This window comes from Macrobrachium rosenbergii, chromosome 51, assembly GCF_040412425.1.
Source record: "Macrobrachium rosenbergii isolate ZJJX-2024 chromosome 51, ASM4041242v1, whole genome shotgun sequence".
Classification (NCBI taxonomy): Eukaryota; Metazoa; Arthropoda; class Malacostraca; order Decapoda; family Palaemonidae; genus Macrobrachium; species Macrobrachium rosenbergii.
Genome location: NC_089791.1, coordinates 54,909,204 through 54,932,882, shown reverse-complemented (window position 1 = coordinate 54,932,882; position 23,679 = coordinate 54,909,204). Strand labels below are relative to the sequence as shown.

Below are 23,679 nucleotides of genomic sequence, written 5' to 3'. Positions count from 1 at the left end.
AGTCACCTGGGGCTTCGGCAAAGCACGGCATCTTCCACTACATCACCACGATTGGCCCACTAACCCACACCAAGTTCCGACGTCTGTCCCCCTAGAAGTTACAAGACGCCAAACAGGCCTTCGCAGAAATGCAATGCATGGGCGTTTGTAAAAAGGCATCAAGCCCATGGGCGTCCCTTCTCCACATGGTAAAGAAATCCGATGGTTCATGGAGGTCCCTGCGGGGACTATTGGCGCCTGAATTTGGTAAAAACACCAGATCACTACCCCCTCCCTCACATGCAAGACCTGACAGGAGCCCTCCACAGAGCCAAAATTTTCTCCAAGATGGATCTACTGAAGTCGTACTTCCAAGTCCCTGTGCATCCCGACGATGTCCCAAAGACTGCCATTGTCACACCCTTCAGGAGCTACGCATTTTCCTATTCCACTTTCGGTCTCAGGAATGCAGGCGCCACCTTCCAGCGCCTGATGGATACCATCTTGGGAGATTTGCCCTTCTGCATCTGCTATGTTGACAACATCCTCATTTTTTCCAGGTCCCCAGAGGAACACCTTCGCCACATCCATGCCCTCGTGAAATGCCTGCAGGACAGCAGATTAGTTGTCAGGTTCGACAAATGCATCTTCGGGAAAGAAAAAGTAGGCTTCCTAGGCCACGAGATTTCCCCAGCAGGAGTGAGCCCCACCGCCTCTAAAGTGAAAGCTATAGAAAATTTCCCGGAACCCCAAACCACCAAGGCCCTTCAGGAGTTTCTTGGGATAATAAATTACTACCGGTGCTTCATCCCAGATGTCGCCCACATCATGTACCCCTTGACATCAATCCTGAAGGGCAAACTGAAAACACTAACGTGGGAAGTTCCACAGCAGCAGGCATTCATCCAGATGAAAAGGGCCCTCTCCAGTGCCACCACCTTAACTCACCACAATCCTGCCGGTGCCCTCAGGTTGACAACAGACGCCAGCAACATCACCTGCAGTGCAGTACTAGAGCAACTGGTGAATGGCATGCCCCAGCCCTTGGTCTTCTTCAGCCGCAAGTTTTTGCCAGCCAAGACCGCTACAGCGCCTTTGACAGAGAGCTGCTGGCTATCTACCAGGCCATGAGGAACTTCAAGTACCTGCTGGAGGGAACCGAATTCACAATCCTAACAGACCACAAACCCTTGGTTCACGCATTTCAAAACAGGGGGCCGCCTGGTCTGCAAGGCAACAGCAGCACCTAACCGCTATCTCCGAGTTCATTTGCACCATCAACTACGTCCCTGGCAAGAAAAACCCAGTGGCTGATGTTCAGTCAAGAATAGAGATCAATTCCCTTCACCTCAGCATCGAGCAGTGGATCCGGAGACATCGGACTACAGGACAGCATTGACAGCTCTCAAATGGAAAGACGTGCCTTTAGCAAACTCGGACACAACTCTCCTCTGCAACACCAGCACAGGCCACCCACGCCCATTGGTGCCAGCATCAAGGAGGAAACAAGTGGTTGACATCGTCTACGGCCTCTCCCATCCATCAGGGCACACAATGGCACACCTCATGACTGACAAGTTCGTCCGGCACGGCATCAACAAGGACATCTTCCAGTGGGCAAGGAGCTGCATCCTATGCCAAATCAGCAAAACATCCTGGCACAGTGAATCTGGGATTGGTGACTTCCCTCAGCCTCGTCGGTGATTCGGCCACATCCACATCAACGTCGTCATGCCCCTTTCGCAGTCGTGGGGAGCCAGACACCTTCTGATAATCATAGACTGCTCCACCCACTGGCCCGAAGCAACCCCCATGGATGAGGCATCAACGACATCATGTGCAGAGGCCCTCCTCTCCAGTTGGATAAGCCACTTCGGAGTGCCAAACAGCATCACTACGGACAGGGGACTCTGCCTTCCTGTCAGAGCTTTGGGTCTCCTTGGCATGCCTGGTGGGTACAACTCTACACAGCACAACGGCATGCAACCCCGCGGCGAATGGCATGGTCAAGAGGGCGCACTGCTCTCTTAAAGCAGCTCTCATGGCACGCTGCACTGATGAAAAGTGGAACAGCTGCCCTGGGTCCTGCTGGGTCTCTGCACCGCACTGAAAGCAAATGGTGACGCTTCCCCTGCTGAGAAAGTCTACGGGAAAACACTGGCCGTACCCGGAGAGTTCTTCCCACCGTCAGCTGACAGTGCCGACACCCCCCTTCTGAGGTTGAGGGAACTCGCACCACAAAGGTTCACGCCCTGCCACAAGACCTTCACCGACAGAACCGTCACCTACAGCCCACTTGCCTTACACTCCTGCGCCTGCGTCTTCTTCAGGGTGGATGCTCGCCTCCTGCCCTTAACCAGGCCCTACAGGGGGCCCCACCAAGTCATCAGGCGGGCCAGCAAAGCATTCCTCCTCGACATCCACGAGCGGGAGGACTGGATCACCATCGACAGACTGAAACCCACATTCCTGTTAGACAGCGAAATTTGCGAAGTAGGCAGGTACCCCAGAGCTCCCCCGCAATACCTGCCTGAGGGGGCACCCGCTTCCCCACCAAAGCGGGGCCCAGGACGGCCCTGAAAATGCATCCAGCCATCCCCAGGTGTCCACTCCACCCCGCGCCCACATTTCTCCAGCAGCAGGGGCCGGCCCCAGCTGCCTCAGAGCCTCCATGATTAATGTTGCTTCATCCAATAATTGCTCTTCTAATTATTGTTTCTCCTTTTCAGATGTACATTAATCACGTCATGTATTTTACCTGTCTTTATTTCAGATTCTTTGTGCACCTCATCTTATGCATCATTGTACAGCCTTTCTGCCAATATCTACCTTTTATATGTCATGTAACAAATGTTATACGTATTTTTATGCTTGCTAGAAAACCCAAATCCTGTATAGATGCCGCAGGGGGTCTGGGGTCGCTCGCTACCTTTCTGTCCACTTTTTGTCTTATAAACACCTGCCGAGAATAATAAAGAATCAGTCTTTCACCTCTGACTCTGTAAGAGACCTCGTCACACTGATCGCGGTCTCTTTCGAGCACACGTGTGTGCAAGGCCATACCTTTTCGAGAGGACCCAGACAAAGAGAGAAACAAGAGCATCCTGTTTTCTCTTTCCCAAGGAACGCAACTTCTACCATACAATATTTCCATCTGTTTCTCCCTAACCATTATTGTCTCGATTTCTGTACATTCATTCAGTAAGGAACCACCAATAAACCAGTCAATGCCCAGCCAGTATGTCACTCAATCCCATCCTTACATTGGTGACCCCGGAGTGACCCGAAGGAGCCGATGGTAGATGTCCGACCCAAGATGATGACCCACGCACCAACGAACCCTTCGCCGCCTCCCAGCTTCCTGCTGTTCCTGAGTTCTCAGACGTCCAACCCTCCTAGATGACCCACCCCACCACTGGAGCCCTGGATGCCTCCTCCAGGAAGCCTGACACTGCCCCCGAACTCGTACCGGATGAGCGGACCAACGCAGGACCAGCCGACATCATCCTTCAGCCTGCTGCTGTCCCCCTCGAGCTGGCTACCGAAGGATCAGCCGCCGTCATCCTGCAGCCTACTGCTGTCCCCCTCGAGCTGGCTACCGAAGGATCAGCTGACGTCATCCTTCAACCTGCTCCCGTCCTCCTCGAGTTCCTGCCAGCCAGCCCTGCAACTTTTCTTGAAGCTTCACAAAAGTAATAAAAGGAACAAAACAAGATACAAACCATCTACAAAAAAATTGACATCTCAGTGCAAAGGACAGTTTTGAAATCTACAGTAAATAGTGCTTGCTTTACTATGAGATCAGAAATTGAAACATTGTTTAGTAGAAATGACTGCAAATTGTGCAAGAAGTAGTAAACTTCATTATACAAAAACTGTGGTTTACTATGAGAGTGATAAACTATTTAGATTATTTAGGTAAAAGAGTGAGGAAAAAGAGTTTAATTTAAAAAGAGAAAGCAATTGAAAGAAAGCAGTTAAAGATAAAGTACGTGATTGGACATACTCTCACACTTTTATATATATATATATATATATATATATATATATATATATATATATATATATCTTCTTCTTCTTTTTCTTTTAACGTGCTTTTTATTCCATTTTTGTATGGGGTGATGCCTTCTTTTGACTTTTTGATTTGGCTTTGGGGTAGACCTGTGGTCTCGATCGGCTGCCCTGCCTGACATATGCGTATGTTTCATGTATCATACCAGACCAACCCTTTCTTAGTTATTGCGCGGGTATGGCGGCGTTCGAGACGTGTGAGATGTTTGTTATGTTTTTAGATAGGTGTTGTAGTGGCTTTGTTTTGTGTGTGTATTTAGTCTGTAACATCCATTTGCTTTTAAGCAAACCTATCCATTGTTACATATATAATCCAGGATGTCTACGGATAGCAAAGTGTCTGCCTCTCTGATCATGCGGGTTGAACCCGCGCCACAGATGAAGTCAGCTGCTGCTGTAACCGACTGAGCCATGAGGCTATATATATATATATATATATATATATATATATATATATATATATATTATATAATGTGGTGTGTGAGTATGTCCTATCACGTACTTTATCTGTTAACTGTTTTCTTTCAATTGCTTTCTCTTTTAAATTAAACTCTTTTTCTCACTCTTTTACCTGAATAATCTAAATAGTTTATCACTCTCATAGTAAACCACAGTTTTTGTATAATGAAGTTTCAGTTTTTAATAATTTCTATTGAACAATGTATTATATATATATATATATAATATATATATATATATATATATATATATATATATATATATATATTTATATATATATATATATATTTATTTATTTATATGGAGTCGACTCTCATTTCCGGAAGTGGAATGTGCATGTCTCAAATGAAAGAAAAAATGTTGATGCTGATGAGATAAAAGGATTAATGTTTTCTGAAGCTGGAATTTCGAGAAAGACTGAGAGGTAATGATGAAAGGGATATGGAGATGGTTTGGGCATGTCCTCCGCACAGCCAGTGAGAGAATAGTGTATGACAGCGTGAGCTGGGCTCCTGTAGAAGAATTGGAAGACTAATACATATTTGGTAAGAAATAGAGATGTGAAGGAGTAGGTAAGTGGAGTTTAGTGAAAGATAAAAACACTTAACTGACATGAATGGCGTTGGAGGCCATGATGATGATATACATACATTTATAATTGACAATACAAAGAAGAAGAGATTATAAAAGTGAGACCTTGTAAGATACTATAGAAATGTTTGCATTAATGTAATTACGAAAATTAAGTGAATGATAAAGATCAAATTATTGTTGACGAGTTTTGCTTTTACAGCTTGCCAAAAATAAGGTAAATAACACAATAGTGGCGAACTGAAAAATAGAGAGGGAGCCGTTACAGAGACTTAGCCCTTCCCAATATTACTATTTCATGATGACACTTGATTATTATTAAATTGTAATAAAGTGAAAGTTTGTCGAAGAATTTTGGATAAAATGGATATGTAAAAGTGAAGGGAATTTTTCTGTCCAATGCAGCCTACTTTTGCACGCTAACTGCAATGGAAAAATGTATTAAAACATATTTTCAGTTGAAATGCAGACGACACGTCATGGGAACCAAAACATAGTGTCGTCATTCACCGTGTTTGTTGAAACGATGATACCTGTTGGTGCCTAAACACGTCAAAAAGAAAAATAGTGAGAAGTGAGTAAACGTAATTTTTATCAAATCTGGCTGTATTTGTCGTGCTGGTACGCGAAAAAGAACCTCTGTAAGTTCTAGTAATCAAAAGAAGGTTGTAGAATACTGTAAGGCAACTTGTAAGCGTAGTACAGAGAGTGGAAACCTCCCTTGCCGAGGTTATGGTGGAATAGGTTAGTTAAGGGTAATACAATACCACCAGTGGTAACCAATTTAAGTAAAGGTTGCTCAGTAGGAGTTGGCTTGTAGAAGGTATGTCGAAGTAAGAACTCTGCACGGACTACGTTACCATGGAAATTGATTTTTCCTATACTTTTAGTGTTGCGGATGAAGGAGGTGGTGGTGGTTATTATCGGTCAATTATTATCAACCTCACATCTACCCAACATGGTTGGGGACCCTTTGGGAACGCGGGGTTTTGGAAACAATGGGAGAAAGACTGGATCGCCATGATATTGTAATGGAATGGTTCTGTGCCTTCGCAAGTCATTAGGGAGCCATATGTTTAAGAAGGGATTACTAAGGAAACCTATTATAAAAGGAACTATACAGGCTGTGTCAAGTAGCAGGGGCTGGAGGTAATTCTAAGCCGGCTGTCCGCGGTGAGCTAGCCTATGGCAATTGACGTTTTCCTATGTTATTTAACGTGCTGAACAAGAATTTAAAATAACATTTTGGTGGTCGGCTGTAACTAAAATGTAATTGACCATTGAAAACTGCACATCTATAGTGTGGGTCGCATACAGCTCATGGGTAAATTACAGCTTAACAGCAGCCTACCGGCAAAATGTTACCCTAAATTCATGTAAAGCAAGAAAAACAACACAGAAAAACGTCAGTTGCCATAGTCTAGCTCAACTGGATATTATTCATTGCTTGCGACCGGGGTGAAGAAACTTAACAGGTATACAAAGCCGCCATCTTGGGTTACGTAACCACTAGGGAGCCATGTGTTCAGTGGGGGCAGGTGTGGAGGATGGGGTTACGGCACTGCACAGAAAGTACGAGTTGATAAAGTGACGTAGGACTTACGTAGAGACGTGGCGGTAAATAAGTTACCCAAAAAAATAATGCTTCCATATAAAAAACACAATGGTAAATCTATATATTAGCTCCGCGCCTGTTTTTACCTTTTCAACTGGTTTTTTCTCCACTTTTAGGGGGTCTGATACTGGCGGTGCATCTGTTTGTTGTCGGCCAAATGGAATGTCCCTTCGCCGTGTTTAGTACTGGCCCAAGGGGGCGGGGTTGGATACCCATACGTTAACAAGTTATTGCACTTGCTGGACGGGATATGAACCGTTCGAAACAGACGTACCCGTGCTCTGTTTTGTGAAGATCGCGTATGGAAACCCCTTGTTGGATGGACTTCACAGGTTAATTACACTCGAGCGCCAAAAATTAAAGGTAAATTCATAATTAGCAACCAAAAAACTGTAGAAAAAGTTATTGCAACCGTGATTGGTTTAGTACGCCCAACCCCCAAAACACCCGCTAACTACTCTCTCAGTTAGGGGCATTGGGTGAACCGAAAGCTCCCCTTTAAATCGACGCATGCGTGAAAAGTGCCTTTGGAACGGCTCCCGCTGTCCATTTATTCAGCCTTTTTTTATGCTTGTTTTTTGTGTTCCAAATGGCATATGTAACAGGAAACACAACAGTAAGGTGCCCAAACCTTTTCCCTAGTTATTTACCCCACCCAGAACCCTGGATTCCTAACGGGTCCCCCTTACCATTAGCTATTCTCGAAAGTGTTTTCACCCACCCAAAACCCAGATTCCCAACAGGTCCCTCTTACCGTCGGCTACATTTCTAAGGTAAATTATAGCTCAATTACTTTTGGCTGCCAAAATATTACCTTGAATTCTTGTTCAGCAGGTAAAGTTCTATAGAAAAACGTCAACTGCCATAGGCTAGCTTACCGCGGACAGCCGGCTTAGATCTACCGGGCTGGATACCCCTGGATCCCCAGGTGGAGGAAACTCCACTTTTTACCAAAAACTCCTCTATAACACTGTACATGTGCAGTTGCATTCCGGGATGGCCAGCATATAAATACTGAGGCTAATTACAGGCTAATTACAGTCGACTGACAAAAAGTAACGGTAAATTCTTGATAAGCAGCCAAATTACTATAGGAAAAATCAATTTCCAAAGTAATACCCCATGCTGAGCTATTGCTTAGTTCTACCAATTAGGATGTTAAATGGTACTATTAAACATATAATCGAAAATGAATTCAAAGTACACTTTTTCTGAGTACTTTATGTCGTTCACCATAGGGGAGGTCAGAGCTACAAAAGGGTTTTAAGAGGGTCCCTTCATCCCCTAGTTACATTAATATTTTACTTTATCTCTGTTCCTTTTTCTTTTCTTTAATCTTGCTGTCCAACATTTCAGTTACATCTTAGTTCAATTATGGGGTTTCTTCTAGTTCAACCTTTAAATCCTTGTACTTCATCCCATTTATTTTGTGGATCTCTTAATCTTGCTGTCCAATCACTCCAACTTCCTTTTTGCAGTCTTGAGTGCTGATTGGCTGAAAGTGCCCCAGTGCTTGGTTTGACAGCCTAAATTTCATAAAATCAAACCTTATATGATGTTGATCTGAAGACCTAACGCTCTGGTAGTCTAGAATGTTCTCAATGTTGTCCTTTGATGTTAATAGAACTAAGGGTGGATGTATTGAGGTAACCATTCTAACAGAAATGATTGCAGAGTTCATCGAGCTGGGGACTGGTCATATTGATACATCTTTGTTCTTATGGAAATACAAAGCATCACTTTTTATGAGTGTGATTCAGGATGAGCTGGAAACAGTTTTTGAACTGGGTTACAAGTTAGTTTACTAGTGGTTATGGGGATTGAGTGGAGGAATACCCCTCACTTACCTGCCATCATAAAGCCGTTTGTCGTGTCAGCAGGGACTTGTTGCTGCAAAGTTGAATTTGTGTTTTTGTTTTGGGTGTTTTGTTTACCCAAGAAATATTGTCATACTCAGAGTACAGTGCACTGTAGGCATTACTTGAGGTTCTTTACAGCATTCCTTCGGCCCTTAGCTGCAACCCCTTTCATTCCTTTTACTGTACCTCCATTCATATTCACTTTCATCTTACTATCCACCCTCTCCTAACAATCCTAAAACCTTTCTACTCTCAATTTTCCTTTCAACCTAGAATGACCTCATAGGTCCCAGCACTTGACCTTTGGCCAAAATTCTGTGTTCCATTCCATTCCAAGTTCCCATTCATCAGAAAGTTAGGAAGTTCCTCCACTTTGTTTCTAGAGGGACTTACAGTAATCACCACAGAATTGAAGATATCAAAACTAAAAACAGTAAACAGGGTCAGGCAAACATTAGGAACCAGGAGTACGTACTCTCAATCACACAGTAGAAGGAAACTAACATGCATGCAAAAACAAGAGATGAAATAGAAAATGTGCGAAGTGAGTGTGGCTGCAAATACAACGGGAAAAGAAGGCTGAGTCAGGTCAACCCATGTGACCCAGGCAGCGAGTTTTGTTTTCAGAGACAAGTCAACAGCCAGCTGTGAATACACCATACAGTAAATGAAAGTGTAGGTTCGTATGTTAGGAAAAATACAAATTTGTTTTTAATTTGGTATGTTTATTGTGGTGTGCTTTGGACTTACGATGACTCCACAGGTGTTATCCTGGGTTTTCACCTTGGTTTTGGCTTGAGCCATTCAAGAGGTATACAGTATGCTTGCTGCATTAACCAGATGATGAATGGCTGTTCCTGGCATCCTCAGAGATGCCTGTGTTCCAGAACAGAGGCCACCTCTTTGCCTTTTGCCACAAGTTGGGATCACAGTAAACTGGGAGTAGTCGGATCTCATTCTTAAGCAACAGGCAAAGTATCTGGGTATACTCAGATTTGGCAGTGGTAAGAGCCTTCCCATTGGACTTTTGAGTTTGAAAGTTCAAAGAGGTTACAGCACAGTTCCTTGCTTAGCAGGAACAACCAGCTCGGCTTTGGTAGGTGGTCTTTGGTCATCTGTCATCCTTAGAGAATGCTTCACTGGCAGAGCCAACTTTGTTTGTTTCAGTGACAGGTGAAGCTCTGTTGGTCAGCTTGTCAAGAGCTTCCTTCTCAACTCGTGCCTCTGATTCCCTCGAACTCCCCTTCTTGAGAAATGCTTCTTTTCCCAGATGCATCAAAGGAGGATTCAGGCTCACACCCAAAAGGCAAGTTCATTTCAGGCATGTGGTTATAGGACACACCTTGTTTGTGAATCAGTGTTTTGGAGATGCAGGCAGAGTGGTCATCCCGCACTGCAAGCATTTCAAGAATAGGTGTTAGGTCGCTTTGTAGTGCTGATAAGTGACAACACAACCAGAGTGTCCTATGTCAACAAACGGGGAGACTGTCTTAGACTCTGTGTTAGTTGGTACTGCAGATTCATGAGTGGGAGGCTCATCAAGATGTCAGGTTTCTGCCATGTACATTCCTGGCAGAAGGAATGTCCTTAGGGATCAACTCAGTTGTCAGGGTCATGTGGTAAGGATTGGAGTGGCCTCTACACCCTTGAGTAGCAGAGAGGGGTTTGGTGATGCTTGATCTCTTTGTGACCATGTTGAACATCAAACTTCCTGTTTTCTGTACTCCAGTACCAGATCCCTAGGCAGTGATGAAGCATGCCTTCCAACACTAGGAACAACCTAGATATGTGTATTTCCACCTTTCAACTGTCTTCTAAGGATGATCCTGGTGGCTCCTCATTGGCACATAGCCAAGAGGTACCCCAATCAGCTGACTCTTCTGGTTGAGGATCTGAGGGGGCCCACTCTATTGTGTCAGCTGCACATTCACAGGTACCAACAGGGAGTACACTCTCAGCAGCTTCATGTATGGAGGTTATCTAGCGTATCCTGCAAGAGAGGTTTTTCTCACAGGGCTGAAAGGGAGATGCCTGGGTACCTGCAATACCCTCTACCATCTTCTGTTATTGATGATGTAGAGGGGATGTCTCTCCAGTCAGAGTATCTGTTCAACTGATTGCAGACCTCCTTATTGACCTTCACTGAGACAAGCTCCTCACAGTCTCCACATTGAAAATTGTTCCTCAGCCTTGCCAAAGGTCTTCAGACTGAAAGGGCTGGATCTCTCCAGTTGGATGGAGTTATCTATGCTAATGAGAAGTTTTGAACAATCTTGTCCTCCTTGAAAGTTACAGCTTCAGAGAGGGATGTGTTGCTCGTTCTTTGTAGCCTTACCAGGGTTGTTTTCAGGCCTCTTAAGACTTTTTCTCTTAGTGTTGGCCTCGGTAAAAAGGGTGGGAATTTACACGGACTGTCTTATCTTGTTCAGCACTTGGAGGTTTGGAGATCTCTTGTGTTTTCTTTTGTTCCTGAGTTTGTGGCAAAAACATGAAACCCATTTAGTATTCCTGATGAGAGATTCGAGAACTTCTTAAACCCCTCCCTCCAAGACATCATTGGTGGCAACCCGGATGAGATGCTTTTGTATCTGATTCATGATGTTAAGTACTACTTAAAAAGGATCCACTCCCAGAGGCCATAGTATAGACAACTTTTCATTAATGTGGTACAGGAGAGTGCAAGACGGTGTTGTCCAGAAACAACCCTTTTCTCTGGCTTCATGAGGTGATCAAGCCTTAGGGGTTAGACTCCATGAAGGAGGAAGGTAGCCACTCTGCTTGCTGAGAGCACACATAGTCAGGGGCTTGGGGCTTTCCCTAACTTTTTGAAAGAACTTTTTGTGTTTTCAGTAATGAGGGTATGTGGATTATGCAGAAAACCTCTACATACCGTATTCTACCTGAGAGACATCACCTGCGAGCCATTGGATAGTTTCTCCTTAGGACCTGTGGTGGTTGCTTAACAGGTTTTAAGTATGTAACTTACCCAGTAGTTACATTGCTATTGTTTCGAAACCGAATGGCAGCTAGAATTCAAAATTTGCTCCAGCAAAAACAAAAAACAATATGGCAGCTAGGAGATACTCCCTCTACCCACTGGTAGAGGAGTAAGGAACTACCTTAACACAAAACTTCAGTCGTTTCTGCAGGCTTATGCTGTACACACCTGTTTGCAGCAGCTGCTAGAATTCAGGAATATTCTCTTATTGGAATTTGATGATGTACTAGTGTTTTGTCTTCAAGATTTATTAGGACAAGCAGTTACATCATTTCCAGTTTGTATTATTTTAGCTACCCTCTTTTCTTTGCAGTATGTCACACTCGAGCTCAGGTAAGAACAGAGTAATTAGAGTTTGCAGCAAAGGGTGCAAAAGTAGGTTAGCTAAAGAGATTTATGATGCACATATGTAACCCGGATTTGACATGTGATGAATGTAGAGATTGGGATGAAGGGAAGTGGAAGATTTATTCAAGTAGGATGAAAAAATTAGATTCTGATAGGAAGCGGAAAGCTGCATTTAGAGCTTCCTCTAAGGAAGTAGATAATCAGGATCATGAACTTTCCATTTTTAAACATCTGACTTAACTGGTAGTTATATATATAGCTTAAGTCCCTGACGTCACGGCAGAATTTCAAAACTCGCGGCAATCGCCGATAGGTATGTCAGGTGGTCTACCTGTATGCGCCCTCTATCCAGGTATCTGGAACCACACCAGGTATTCCTCAGATCTTCCCTGCTGCCATTCGGTGACATCGTTTGAATTTCACTCTTTCAGCCGTGTTTTTTTCGCAAATTTGGTGAAGTACACTTTGGCTTCGGCTTTAGCTCGTCGTTTTTGAATTTGTCTACTTGGATTTTCTTGACTAGTTAGATTTGGATTTGACCCTTGGACTTGTACTTTGATCTCTCTTTGGATTTGCTACCATGTCTGACTCCTCAGTGTGCGAATGTGTGTTAGGGGTGTAAGACTGCTTGCTAAAGCCTCTTTAGATCCTCATTCGGTATGTATGAAATGTAGGGGCAAGAGGTGTGAGCTAGGTGATAGATGCGATGAGTGCTTGGGTCTTTCTGAAAGGGAGTGGATTGAGTATAACCGCTACGTAAGGAAACTTGAAAGGGACTGGCTCAGAAGAGCCAAGAGTACTTTGTCTTGCTCTTCCAAGGGTAGCCAGGATTTTGATAATTCGTTGCCCCAAACTAATGAACCTTCTGATCATTACCGTGAGTGGTAGTTCCTGATCCCCTACTGATTCAGGTAAAGACCCATCCCTCAAGGATATGATGGCGGCCATTCAAGCCCTTTGGCCAACGTGTTGAATCCCTCGCCAAGACAGAGAGAAATTGTGGTCTAACATGAGAGATCTTGAAAGTACAAGTGTTGCTGATAAAGTTAGTGCAAGTGCAGTGGAGTGGTGCGGCCGCCGGATCTGTCGTGCTCTAGCCCCAGACCTCTTCCAAGCTCCCCAACCCTGGGAGAAGGAAAGTCGACAGGCAAAGGGAGGCGAGAGATTTTAGCTCCCGAGCGGTCGTCCTCGAGTGTTCCTGTAGACGCCCCAGGACGCTCACCCCGCCATAGGAAAGGCGAGGTTAATATGTGCTCTTCGTCTTCTGATGACGCAGTTCCCAAACGGGCTGGCGTGCTGGGCCTACTAATCTAGACCGCTCAAGAGGAAGCTCCTATGTTGAAGGACGCTGTTTGGAGTCTTCTCAAGCTCCGGGTGTAGCCATTTGAGCAGTCGGAACGCCTCTTCAGTTCTGAAGGTAGCTCCCTCCAAGTGCAGGCGCAAATTGCCAGTCTCAACCAGGACGCCTGGCAGCAAGAAGACGTTGGACGCTTTTCTTTCTTCTGTTCACGCTCCCCCTCCTCCTTCAAATTGGGAATTGTCCCAGAGCACTCTCCTCAACCTGTTCATTTAGTTGAGGGCTCGTTAGGTCTTGCGGCTTCCCCAGTCGGTCATCAGCAGAAGGAAGCTCCACAATGGTCTCTACTGAAAGATATGCACCAGAAACTTTCTTCCCTTATGCAAGCTTGCCAACCTGCAGAAAAGACGGATAAATTTTCCCCTCCTTTGGCTGTTCCTCGCCCTGAGGAAACTGTTGCCCGATGTCGCACAGGCGGCCAGTGCTCAAGTGACTTCAAGGGGCGGCGAGACAGTGAACGCGGGAGGAATGTTTCTCCTACTCAGGACGCCCAAGTTGTGCAAGAGGATGGAAGCCAGGACGCCAGGCGTCAAGAGCTTGGACGCCAGGACGCCGGACGTCAAGAATCTGGACACGGGGACGCCAGGGCGCCACGGTTGACGCCAGGACGCCAAGCGCCATGATACTGGATGCCAGGATATTCGTGCAGTTGGGAGTCAGAATACAGCCGCCAAGACCGTTGTCCACAGGACGTTTTGGTCGAGGATTCTCTTGTTTTGAAGCAGCAACTAGTAAACAGGACGCCGCTACCTCGGTTTCGTGACTGCATTGGAGGAAGCGAAAGACAACGCGATCTTCCTCCCTCTCCAGATGTTCTCCCGAGAAAGTTTCCGATTAAGAGGAACAAGAATCTCAACTTCCTTCCTCAGACTTGAAGAAGTTGATGAAAGTGTTTTACGGAGCTTTTTCCGGACAACTTCGCGCCAGCCGCCCCGCGTTCTCCTCCTCGAACTTACCTCGGAAAACTCCAAAGAAGACTATTTTCACTAAAATGATCATGTCTCGCTCCTCCAAGCGAGCCTTGAGAGTTATGGAAGAATGGATGAACTCCAAAAGGATCAAGGATGAACAGTGTTCTCTTTTCCTCCAGCTAGACTTACGTCGAGGTCTAGCATTTGGTATGAGACCGGAGAAGGTCCCGGCCTGGGAGTTCCTGCCTCTTCCCAGGGGACTTCTCTTCTCTGGTCGACGCTTCGCAGAACTGCTATGGGTAAATCAAGGTCTTCTGGTCTCCTTCGGAGATGGATCACATCATCATGGGAATTTTCAGAGCTTTCTCAAGTCTTCAATTTTCTGGATTGGACTCTGGGAGCTTTGGGGAAAAAATACTGAGACCTTATTAGATTCAGACACCAAAGATTTTATTCATGTTATGTCCTGCATGGACAAGGCTCTCAGAGATGGAGCCAACGAACTGGCAGCTCTCTTCTCTCTATGGGGTCTTGAAGAAAAGGGCACATCTTTGCTCTTTTCTTGCCAATGGGGTTACGCCCCATCCAAAAGGCAGAACTTCTTTATGCCCCTCTCGACGCATCTTTTCCTCAGGAATTAGTGAAGGAGGTATCCTCAGCTTTAACTCAAAAAACAACTCAAGATCTAATCACCAAAACTGCAAAGAATGTTCTGCCTTCTAGCTTCGCTTCTCAGAAAATTATAGGTGAAGCTCCTGTAATTCAGCCCTTTCGAGGCAGAACCCTCAGTAGAAGGAATTCAAGATCTACGATCAAAAGATCTACAAGAAGAAACCCTAGACAAGGGAGAAGCAGAGTCTGAGAAGACTCTCCTTCAGACAGCAGTTGGAGCCAGACTAACACACTTCTGGCTGGAATGGGAGAGGAGAGGAGCGGATCCATGGTCCGTTCAGTTAATCAAGGAGGGGTACAAGATCCCTTTCCTCAAGGAGCCACCTTTAGCTACAAGGCCGGTAGATCTTTCGGCCAATTACTGAACGAAAGTAAAAGCGGACGCTCTGCAACAGCAGTTTGTTCTGCTGCTGCAAAAACAGGCTATAGAAAAAGTTCTGGACCCGGAATCTCCAGGCTTTTACAATCGATTGTTCCTGGTTCCCAAAAGCTCGGGGGGATGGAGACCGGTGCTAGACGTGAGCGCTCTCAACGTGTTTGTTCAAAAGACAAGATTCACGATGGAAACAACCAAATCCGTTCTAGCAGCAGTCAGACAACACGACTGGATGGTGTCTATGGATCTTCAAGATGCGTATTTCCATATTCCCATTCACCCGAGCCCAGGAAATACCTGAGGTTTGTGCACAGGGGAGAAACTTTCCACCCGAGCCCTATGTTTCGGCCTAGGTACCGCCTCAGATTTTCACGCAGGCTAATGAAAAACGTAGCTGGAATGCTTCACACAAGAGGCATCAGAGTCTCCCTATATCTGGACGACTGGCTCCTCAGAGCTCCTTCCTACACTCGCTGCCTGGAGGATCTTCGACGACTCTTCAATTATCGGAGAATCTAGGACTCCTTATAAACAAAATGAAGTCTCAGCTGATCCCATCCCAAGAGATTCAGCACCTTGGGATGAGGATTCAGAGTCAAGCTTTTTCGGGTTTTTCCGTCAATATCAAGGACGGAACAAGCTTTAGAAAAACTTCAGAAATTCCTAAAGAGACGAACTTGCTCGGTGAGGGAATGGATGAGTCTGCTGGGGACCCTTTCTCTCTAGAGCAGTTTGTCTCATTAGGAAGACTGAACCTTCGTTGCAGTTCCATCTGAATCGGAACTGGGACAAAGACAAGGAATTAGAAACAAAGTGTATTCCCATTTCACAACAAATAAGACATTATCTACAATGGTGGAACGATCCCCAAAAACTTCAAGAGGACTTTCCTTGCATCAGAGGAACCCAGACCTAGTGTTGTTCTCTGACGCGTCGGACTCGGGTTGGGGAGCAACACTGGGAAAGATGGAAGTCTCGGGCTCTTGGACCAGAGATCAGATAGAATGGCACATCAACCAGAAGGAACTAACTGCTATCCTTCTGGCACTGATAGAATTCGAATGTCTAGTGGAGAAAAAGTAGTTCAGGTCAACTCCGACAATACGACGGCGTTGGCCTACATCTGAATCAAGGAGGCACTCACTTACTCTCTATACGAGACCTCACAAAAACTCCTTCTTTGGGCAAAGGAGAAAGATGTTACTCTGGTTACCTGCTTTATTCATTGCAAAAACAATGTGAGGGCAGACATGCTGAGCAGAAGGAATCAAATTCTGTCGACAGAGTGGATGCTTCACCAGGACGCCTGCAAGAGCCTGTGGCTGATTTGGGACCGACCATGCATAGACCTCTTTCGCCACAGCTCAAACGTAATAGTTGGAAGCTTACTGTTCTCCGTTCCAGATCCCAAGCGGTCCACATAGACGCTTTTCTGCTGGATTGGTCCAACTTAGACGTGCATGCGTTTCCCCATTCAAAGTTATTCACAAAGTTTTGCAGAAGTTAGAAGTAGCTCACGAGGGGACCAGGATGACCCTAGTGGTTCTTTACTGGCCTACAAAGGAATGGTTCACAGAGGTACTGGAATGGATGGTGGACACCCTGAGAAGATTACCTCTCAGAATAGATCTACTCAAACAACCCCACTTGGAAAGATATCACCAAAACCTCCAGTTCTGCAAATGACTGCCTTCAGACTATCAAAAACTTGCAAGAGCTAAAAGGCTTTTCGAGAAGGCGGCAGCTGACGCTATTGCAAGAGCAAGGAGGTCATCAACAATCAGGTATATCAATCAAGTGGGAAGTATTTAGAGGGTGGTGCAGGAAAATTCTATTTCCTCTTCCAGTACCTCTTTAACTGAAATAGCAGACTTCCCTCTCTTCCTTAGAAGGGAACTTAGCTTTTCTATTTCCACAATTGGGATATAGGAGTATGTTAACTGCCGTTTTTAGACACAGAAACTTAGACCTTTCCAACAATAAGGATCTACAGGACCTTATCAGATCCTTCGAGACCATTAAAGAGAAAGGCCAGGATTCGCCAGCTTGGAACTTAGATGTCGTTCTTAAGTTTCTTATGGGAAATAGGTTCGAACCCTTACATAAGGCATCATTTAAGGATCTTACTCTAAAAACTCTGTTTCTGATCAGTTTGGCCACAGCTAAAAGAGTAAGTGAGGTCCATGCCTTCAGCAAGACCATGGGCTTTAGACAAGGCAAAAGCGATTTGTTCTTTGCAACTTGGGTTTTTCCTAAAGAATGAGATTCCATCCGACCCTGGCCCAAAACGTTTGAGATCCCGAACCTGTCGGATATCACAGGTACAGAAATAGAGAGACTCCTGTGCCCTGTAAGAGCTCTGAAGTCATACCTGGAAAGGACTAAGGAAATACGAGGTAAGTCAGAAGCACTGTGGTGTTCAGTCAAGAAACCCTCGTTACCCATGTCTAAGAATGCGTTATCTTACTTTATCAGGCTATTGATAAGAGAAGCCCATTCAGAATTTAATGAAACTGATCTACAGATTCTTAAAGTTAAGACGCTTTTGAGGTTAGAGCAGTAGCAACCTCGGTGGCTTTTAAACAGAATAGATCTTACAAAGTATCTTAGATGCGACCTTTTGGAGAAGCAAGTCAGTGTTTGCCTCGCATTACCTCAAACAGGTTCAGATGAGATAGCGAAGACCGCACACACTCTCGGGCCATTTGTAGCGGCTAATTCAGTAGTGGGTGAAGGATCTACCCCCTGCTATACCATAAAACTATACCCTTTTCTCCTTTTTCTTGAAATGGAGAAGTTTTTTTATGGTTGTGTGCGAAGGCTGGACGTAGTCTTCCGCAATCATTAGCAAATGTTTTGCCTTTGTTAGTTTGTTGTGTTATTCGGTCAGGTGGTCGTTTTGTGTTTCCTTACTAGCGCCCGGAACAAGGTATATTTTTAAGGAGGTCTAGTCACATAGAGGTTATACATCGGTTGACAGCCCTAGAGATTTTCAGCCCCTGGGTGGATCGCTGGATCTCTTAAGGAATGCAGATGGAATGAGGCAGGAAAACTTTGAAATTTGCTTCCTTAACAGGTAGGAACCTCGAGTTGGTTTTACAATTTTTAATTTTGTCAATTCCAACGATACTGGCTGTCTCTGACCCTCCACCAAAGGTGGTGTCAGCTATATATATAACTACCAGTTAAGTCAGATGTTTAAAATGATATTTTCATAATAAAATAAATTTTGAACATACTTACCTGGTAGTTTATATAATTAATTCCCACCCTCCTCCCCTCTAGAGACGAGAGGCATGGAAGATCTGAGGAATACCTGGTGTGGTTCCAGATACCTGGATAGAGGCGCATAGGTAGACCACTGACATACCTATCATCGCGATTGCCGCGAGTTTTGAAATTCTGCCGTGACGTCAGGGACTTAAGCTATATATAACTACCAGGTAAGTATGTTCAAAAATTTATTTTATTATGAAAATATAATTTCTTCCATTAACACCCCTCCTGTTATTCAACCTGTTCCTTCACCTGGTTTCCGTTCACCTGAACCCGATGCCGTGACCAGCCTCGAAGCCTGTATGAATGTGAAATTTTCGTTAATGCTTCAATCTGTTGAGAAGTTAGGATCCTCTGTAAAATCCTTGAAGGATAAATTAACGAATGTTAGTGTTTGTGAAGTGGAGGAGGTAGCTACTCGGCCCGCTCGTGCTCCTAGGCAAAGGTCCCTGGTAGACTCCCCATCCCCTGGGAGGAAGCATACTGGAGACCCAGGGGAGGCTAGCGGGGTCTGCTCCCGGGTAGTTTCCCCCTCAGGCGGATCTGATGTCGACTCCCAGACCACTAGGGAGCGCCATTGGAAAGGCGTCTCCAGAGAGGAGTTTGCGAACCCATCGTGTTCGGGAGAGTCTTCGCCCAGATGCCAATGGTCTTCTTCGGGCAAGTCTCGCCCTCTTAAGAGGTCTCGCGGTGTCTCGCCTAAGGCATTACCTAAGAAGCAAACGCTCATTCATGCTTCTCCTTCCCCTGGTTATAGTTGGTGGGAGGCTACAGAGGTAGCACGTGAGCGCCAGTATCAGGAGAAGCACATTCTTGTGCCTGAAACTTCGACTCGTTCGTTGGCGCCAACTCGCCTCTTGTCCGCCAGATGCTCGGCTTCTCCAACACGTATTTCCGAGCAGGAAGTTCAGAACCTTTCAGTGATTGCTATGCAAGTGAAGTTGGATAAGATTTTGGGTTTTGTGCAACCCACTCAGAACAAGACTCGTTCTCTGGTAGTTGTTTCCCCTACACATTTGGAGTAGTTGTTTCCCCTACACATTCGGAGGAGGAAGCAGACGAAGAAGGCGATGAGGAAATAGAACAGGAGAGTCACAATTCTACCGCTTTAAAGAGGCTTTTGAAAGTCTTTGTTGAGAGTTTTCTGGATTTGTTCTCTCATGAAGTGCCTTCCTCTCCAGACTCTTCTCTCTCGAGGGATTGGAAGAAGAGTGCTTCGCAACTTATGAAGATTGTTTTGTCTTTTTTGGCATGGAAAGCACTAAAAGGGATCGATGCTTGGCTCCTTAAGAAGAGGGAGCAGGGCAAGACTATCTTCTGTTTTCCTCCTTCCAGACTGACGTCTTGGAGACGACTCTGCTACGAGACCGGGGAAGCCTTCTCTTTGGGAGTTTCTGTCTCCTCCCAGGGAGACTTCTCGGTGCTTATCGACGCTTCGAGACGTTCAGCTTTTAATTCGGTGAAGGTTATGTTTTCTACGCTCGAACTGGATCACCTGTTGAAGCACAACTTTTGAATTTTTGAGGTGGTTAGTTTTTTGGACTGGTCCATTGGAGCATTGGGCTGTAAGATTTCTGCATGATTTTCTTTGGATGAGGAAACATTTACGGATGTATCAGAAGTCCTTAACATTTTAGATCAAGAGGTTATCGATGCTGCTTCAGGACTGACTGCTATGTTTTCTTTAGGTGTTCTTAAAAAAGAGAATTATGGGGTTCTTTCCTTACGAAGGGAGTGTCAAGAATTCAGAGGTTGGCCTTATTGTTTGCACCTCTTAATAAGAAGAACTTGTTTCCGGAGGAGCTGTTAGTGGGGATTTCTTCGGCTCTTCAGAAGAAATCTACACAGGATTTACTTGCTCAATCCTCAAAAAGACCAAGAGAGGCTGTTGCTCCGCCAGTTGTACTTCTGACTTCGTCTTCTTCTTCTGCATCTTCATCTTCACGTGGAATGCCTTCTCGAGGTAGAGGAGGTATCGAGGATTGGTAAATTCTAGAGGAAGAACAAGGGTCCCTCTTAGATCAATTAAGAAAGTTCCCCAGTCTGCCAACAAGAAGTGAGAAGCACATCCTCTGTGCACCGGTGGGAGCAAGACTTCTACAGTTTTGGAGGTGTTGGAAAGAGATAGCAGAGAACTGGGTTGTGGAGACTCTGAGAAGGGGCTACCGTATTCCTTTTGTGGTTCAGCCCCCCCTTTCGAGGGTACTGATAGCTTTGATGGCTTACTTAGGCGATTCAAGGAATCCGTGGTGCTTTCCGAGGAGGCGTCGGCCCTGTTAGACAAGAGAGTTGTAGAAGCAGTGGAAGATCAGAGTTCTCCGGGCTTCTGCAATCGCATGTTTTCAGTTCCCAAAGCTTCGGGGGGTTGGAAACCTGTGTTGGATGTCAGCGCTTTAAACAAGTTTGTAAAACGGACAAAATTCTGCATGGAGACCAACAACACGGTTCTATCATCCATCAGACAGGGAGACTGGATGGTAACGGTGGATATGCAGGACGCATATTTCCATGTCCTGATACACCAAGAGTCTTGGAAGTATCTGCGTTTTGTATTCGGGAACCAAGTTTTCCAGTTTCGGGCTCCTGTTTCGGCCTTTTGACAGCACCTCAAGTTTTTACGAGGATTCTAGCCCCATTTTCGAAATGGCTCCATCAACAGGGGATCAGGATATCTCTTTATCTCGATGACTGGCTTCTTCATTCGGGAACTCTAGCGAAGTGCACAGAGGATCTTCAAGTGACTTTAAGATTAGCATAGGAGTTGGGTCTTCTAATCAACCATCAGAAGTCGTGTCTGATCCCTTCTCAGAAGACAGTATATTTGGGAATTCAGAGAGATGCAGTGAATTTTCGGGCTTCTCCGTCGGCTCAAAGAGTTGATTCTTGCCTTCAAAAAGTTTTGAAGTTTCTGGCTCTCAGAACTTATTCTGCGAACGAATGGATGAGCCTTCTGAGGACGTTGTCATCCCTAGAGATGTTTGTGGATCTGGGGCACCTCCACATGAGGCCATTACAATTTTACCTAAAAACGATGTGGTGGAGGAAGGAATTCTCGGATTCCTTCATTTTCGAGAGTTCCCAGGAAATCAAGAAGGATCTATTTTGGTGGCTGTCAAGAGAAAGATTGACGGAAGGAAAGTCTCCAGCTCTGTTGAACCCCAACCTAACATTCTTTTCAGACACATCAGACCAGGGATGGGTTGCAGTTCTAGGGGGCATACAGACGTCGGGAGTTTGGAGCAAAAGCCAACAGAAGTGGCATATCAACATGAAAGAATTGGTAGCTGTTCATCTAGGGTTGACAGAATTTGCAGAACAGATCAGAGGGAAGGTGGTAGTAGTCCATTTGGACAATGTAACAGCTCTGTCACATATTCGAAAACAAGGAGGCACTCACTCGTTCTCCCTTTGCGAGGCGACAAGAATTCTGCTATTGTGGCTGAAGCAAAATCAGACGCAAGTATTGATGAGGTTTGTTCAAGGAAACTAAATTTAAGGGCAGACTTGCTCAGTTGCTAGAAGCAAGTGATCTCGACAGAATTGACTTTGCACCCCTTGGTATGTTGACAAATATGGAAGTGTTGGGGGACTCTGCTGGTAGACCTATTTGCCACAGCCAAGAACAACAGACTCCCAATTTATTGTTCTCCAATTCCGAACCATCAGGCTTGGGCTACAGATGCTGTGGTTCAGAATTGGGAGAATCTGGATGTTTATGCCTTCCCGCCATTCAAGATAGTCAGAGAAGTTTTGAATAAACTCTGAATGACTCTGATTGCCCCATTTTGGCCATTGAGGGAGTCAGAGAAGTTTTGAACAAACTCAGAATGACTCTGATTGCCCCATTTTGGCCATCGAGGGAATGGTTCCCAGATCTGCTGGAACTTCTGACAGATTATCCAAGGCTTCTACCTCAAAGGAAAGATCTAATCAGGCAGCCTCACGTAAGAAAGTTCCACGAGGGTCTGTCAGGTGTAGCGCTAACCGCATTCAGACTATCAATCATCTCCTCAGAGACAAGGGATTTTCTCAGCAAGCTATCGTGGAATGCAGAAGGAGGTCTTCAGACATATACCAGGCCAAGTGGAATGTTTTTAGAGACTGGTGCAGGAGAGAGGGAGTCTCTTCTTCTAAGACGTCTTTAGCGCAAGTGGCCGATTTCTTCATGTACTTGAAGAAGATGAAACTATTATCTACCTCTACCATTAAGGGGTACAGAGCTATGTTGGGCTTGGTGTTTCAACACCGTGGTATAGATTTGTCTGGCGACAAAGATTTGTCAGATTTAATTAAGTCTTTTGATAAGGAGAGGATGGAAGGACCAAGATTAATAGGCTGGAACTTGGACGTGGTCCTGAAGTGGCTTAGGAGTGATAGATTCGAACCTCTCAGTACAGCGTCTTTAAGGAAGGTGACAAGAAAGACGCTATTTTTTAGTAGCCTTAGCTACAGCGAAGAGGGTAAGTGAAGTGCATGCCTTAAATAAAAAAGTAGGTTTTGCAAATGGAAACGCTATCTGTTCCCTTAATATGGGTTTTATGGCCAAGAATGAAACCCCATCCAGGCCTTGGCCACTGTCGTTTGAGATTCGTAATCTGACAGATCTAGTTGACAGAGAAGAAGAGAGGAGAGACTCTATGCCCCATTAGAGCTCTCAAGTTCTATATTAAAGCGACCAAGTCTATTAGAGGTAACTTGGACCATCTCTGGTGCTCTGTTAAGAATCCTTCTCGACCCCTCTCAAAAAACACGTTGGCTTTCTTTATTCGCAGTTTAATAGTGGAGGCTCATGACAATTTGGATGATGCGAGTGCAGTGTTTTGAAAGTTAAAATGCATGAAGTATGAGCGGTTGTGACCTCTCTGGCCTTCAGACGCATTTTGTCTCTTTCTTCTATTATGTTGCGACCTTTTGGAGGAGTAGGTCAGTTTTTCATGCACATTATCTACGAGATATGGAGACAACATATGATAATTGCAGTACCCTAGGTCCTTTTGTAGTGGCTGGCACGGTATTGGGTGAAGGTGATAAGGAAGTGCATCCTTCCGTAGTGTCCTTGACGCAGGTTTTTGAGTTTGCTGGGGAGTCTAAGGGTACATTGTGGTGTGCGTTTAGGAGTACCTCTCAGTCATTAGTTCTTTTAAAGGGTTTAATTTTGGTGTAGGCT

The 23,679-nt window shown here is 45.1% G+C and overlaps 2 protein-coding genes across 3 annotated transcripts in view; both read left to right on the top strand.

Moving 5' to 3' along the window:
* The first annotated feature begins 1,710 nt into the window (after positions 1 to 1,710).
* LOC136833057 (uncharacterized) lies at positions 1,711 to 3,382 on the top strand. The gene is made up of 3 exons (XM_067094703.1): positions 1,711 to 1,930; positions 2,045 to 2,480; positions 3,259 to 3,382. Exons 1-3 carry the CDS (start codon positions 1,711 to 1,713, stop codon positions 3,380 to 3,382), a joined length of 780 nt encoding a protein of 259 aa, XP_066950804.1.
* Positions 3,383 to 5,364: 1,982 nt separating this feature from the next.
* Positions 5,365 to 23,679, top strand: part of Ube4A (Ubiquitination factor E4A) — a 93,636-nt gene continuing 75,321 nt past the window's right edge. The window contains exons 1-2 of one of the 2 annotated variants that reach the window (XM_067095564.1): positions 5,571 to 5,674; positions 6,832 to 7,078. The gene's annotated coding sequence lies outside the window, so the exon portion shown is untranslated. Of the gene's footprint in view, positions 5,675 to 6,831; positions 7,079 to 23,679 lie in introns of both variants that reach the window. The other variant, XM_067095563.1, reaches the window with a different exon arrangement.

Excerpts from the sequence above, each read along its gene's own strand:
- LOC136833057 (XM_067094703.1), top strand. The coding sequence starts at position 1,711 with ATGCCCCTTTCGCAGTCGTGGGGAGCCAGACACCTTCTGATAATCATA. Across the intron at positions 1,931-2,044 it reads GGGTCTCCTTGGCATGCCTG|TGGAACAGCTGCCCTGGGTC; the intron begins GTGGGTACAACT and ends ACTGATGAAAAG. Across the intron at positions 2,481-3,258 it reads GAAATTTGCGAAGTAGGCAG|TGACCCGAAGGAGCCGATGG; the intron begins GTACCCCAGAGC and ends GTGACCCCGGAG.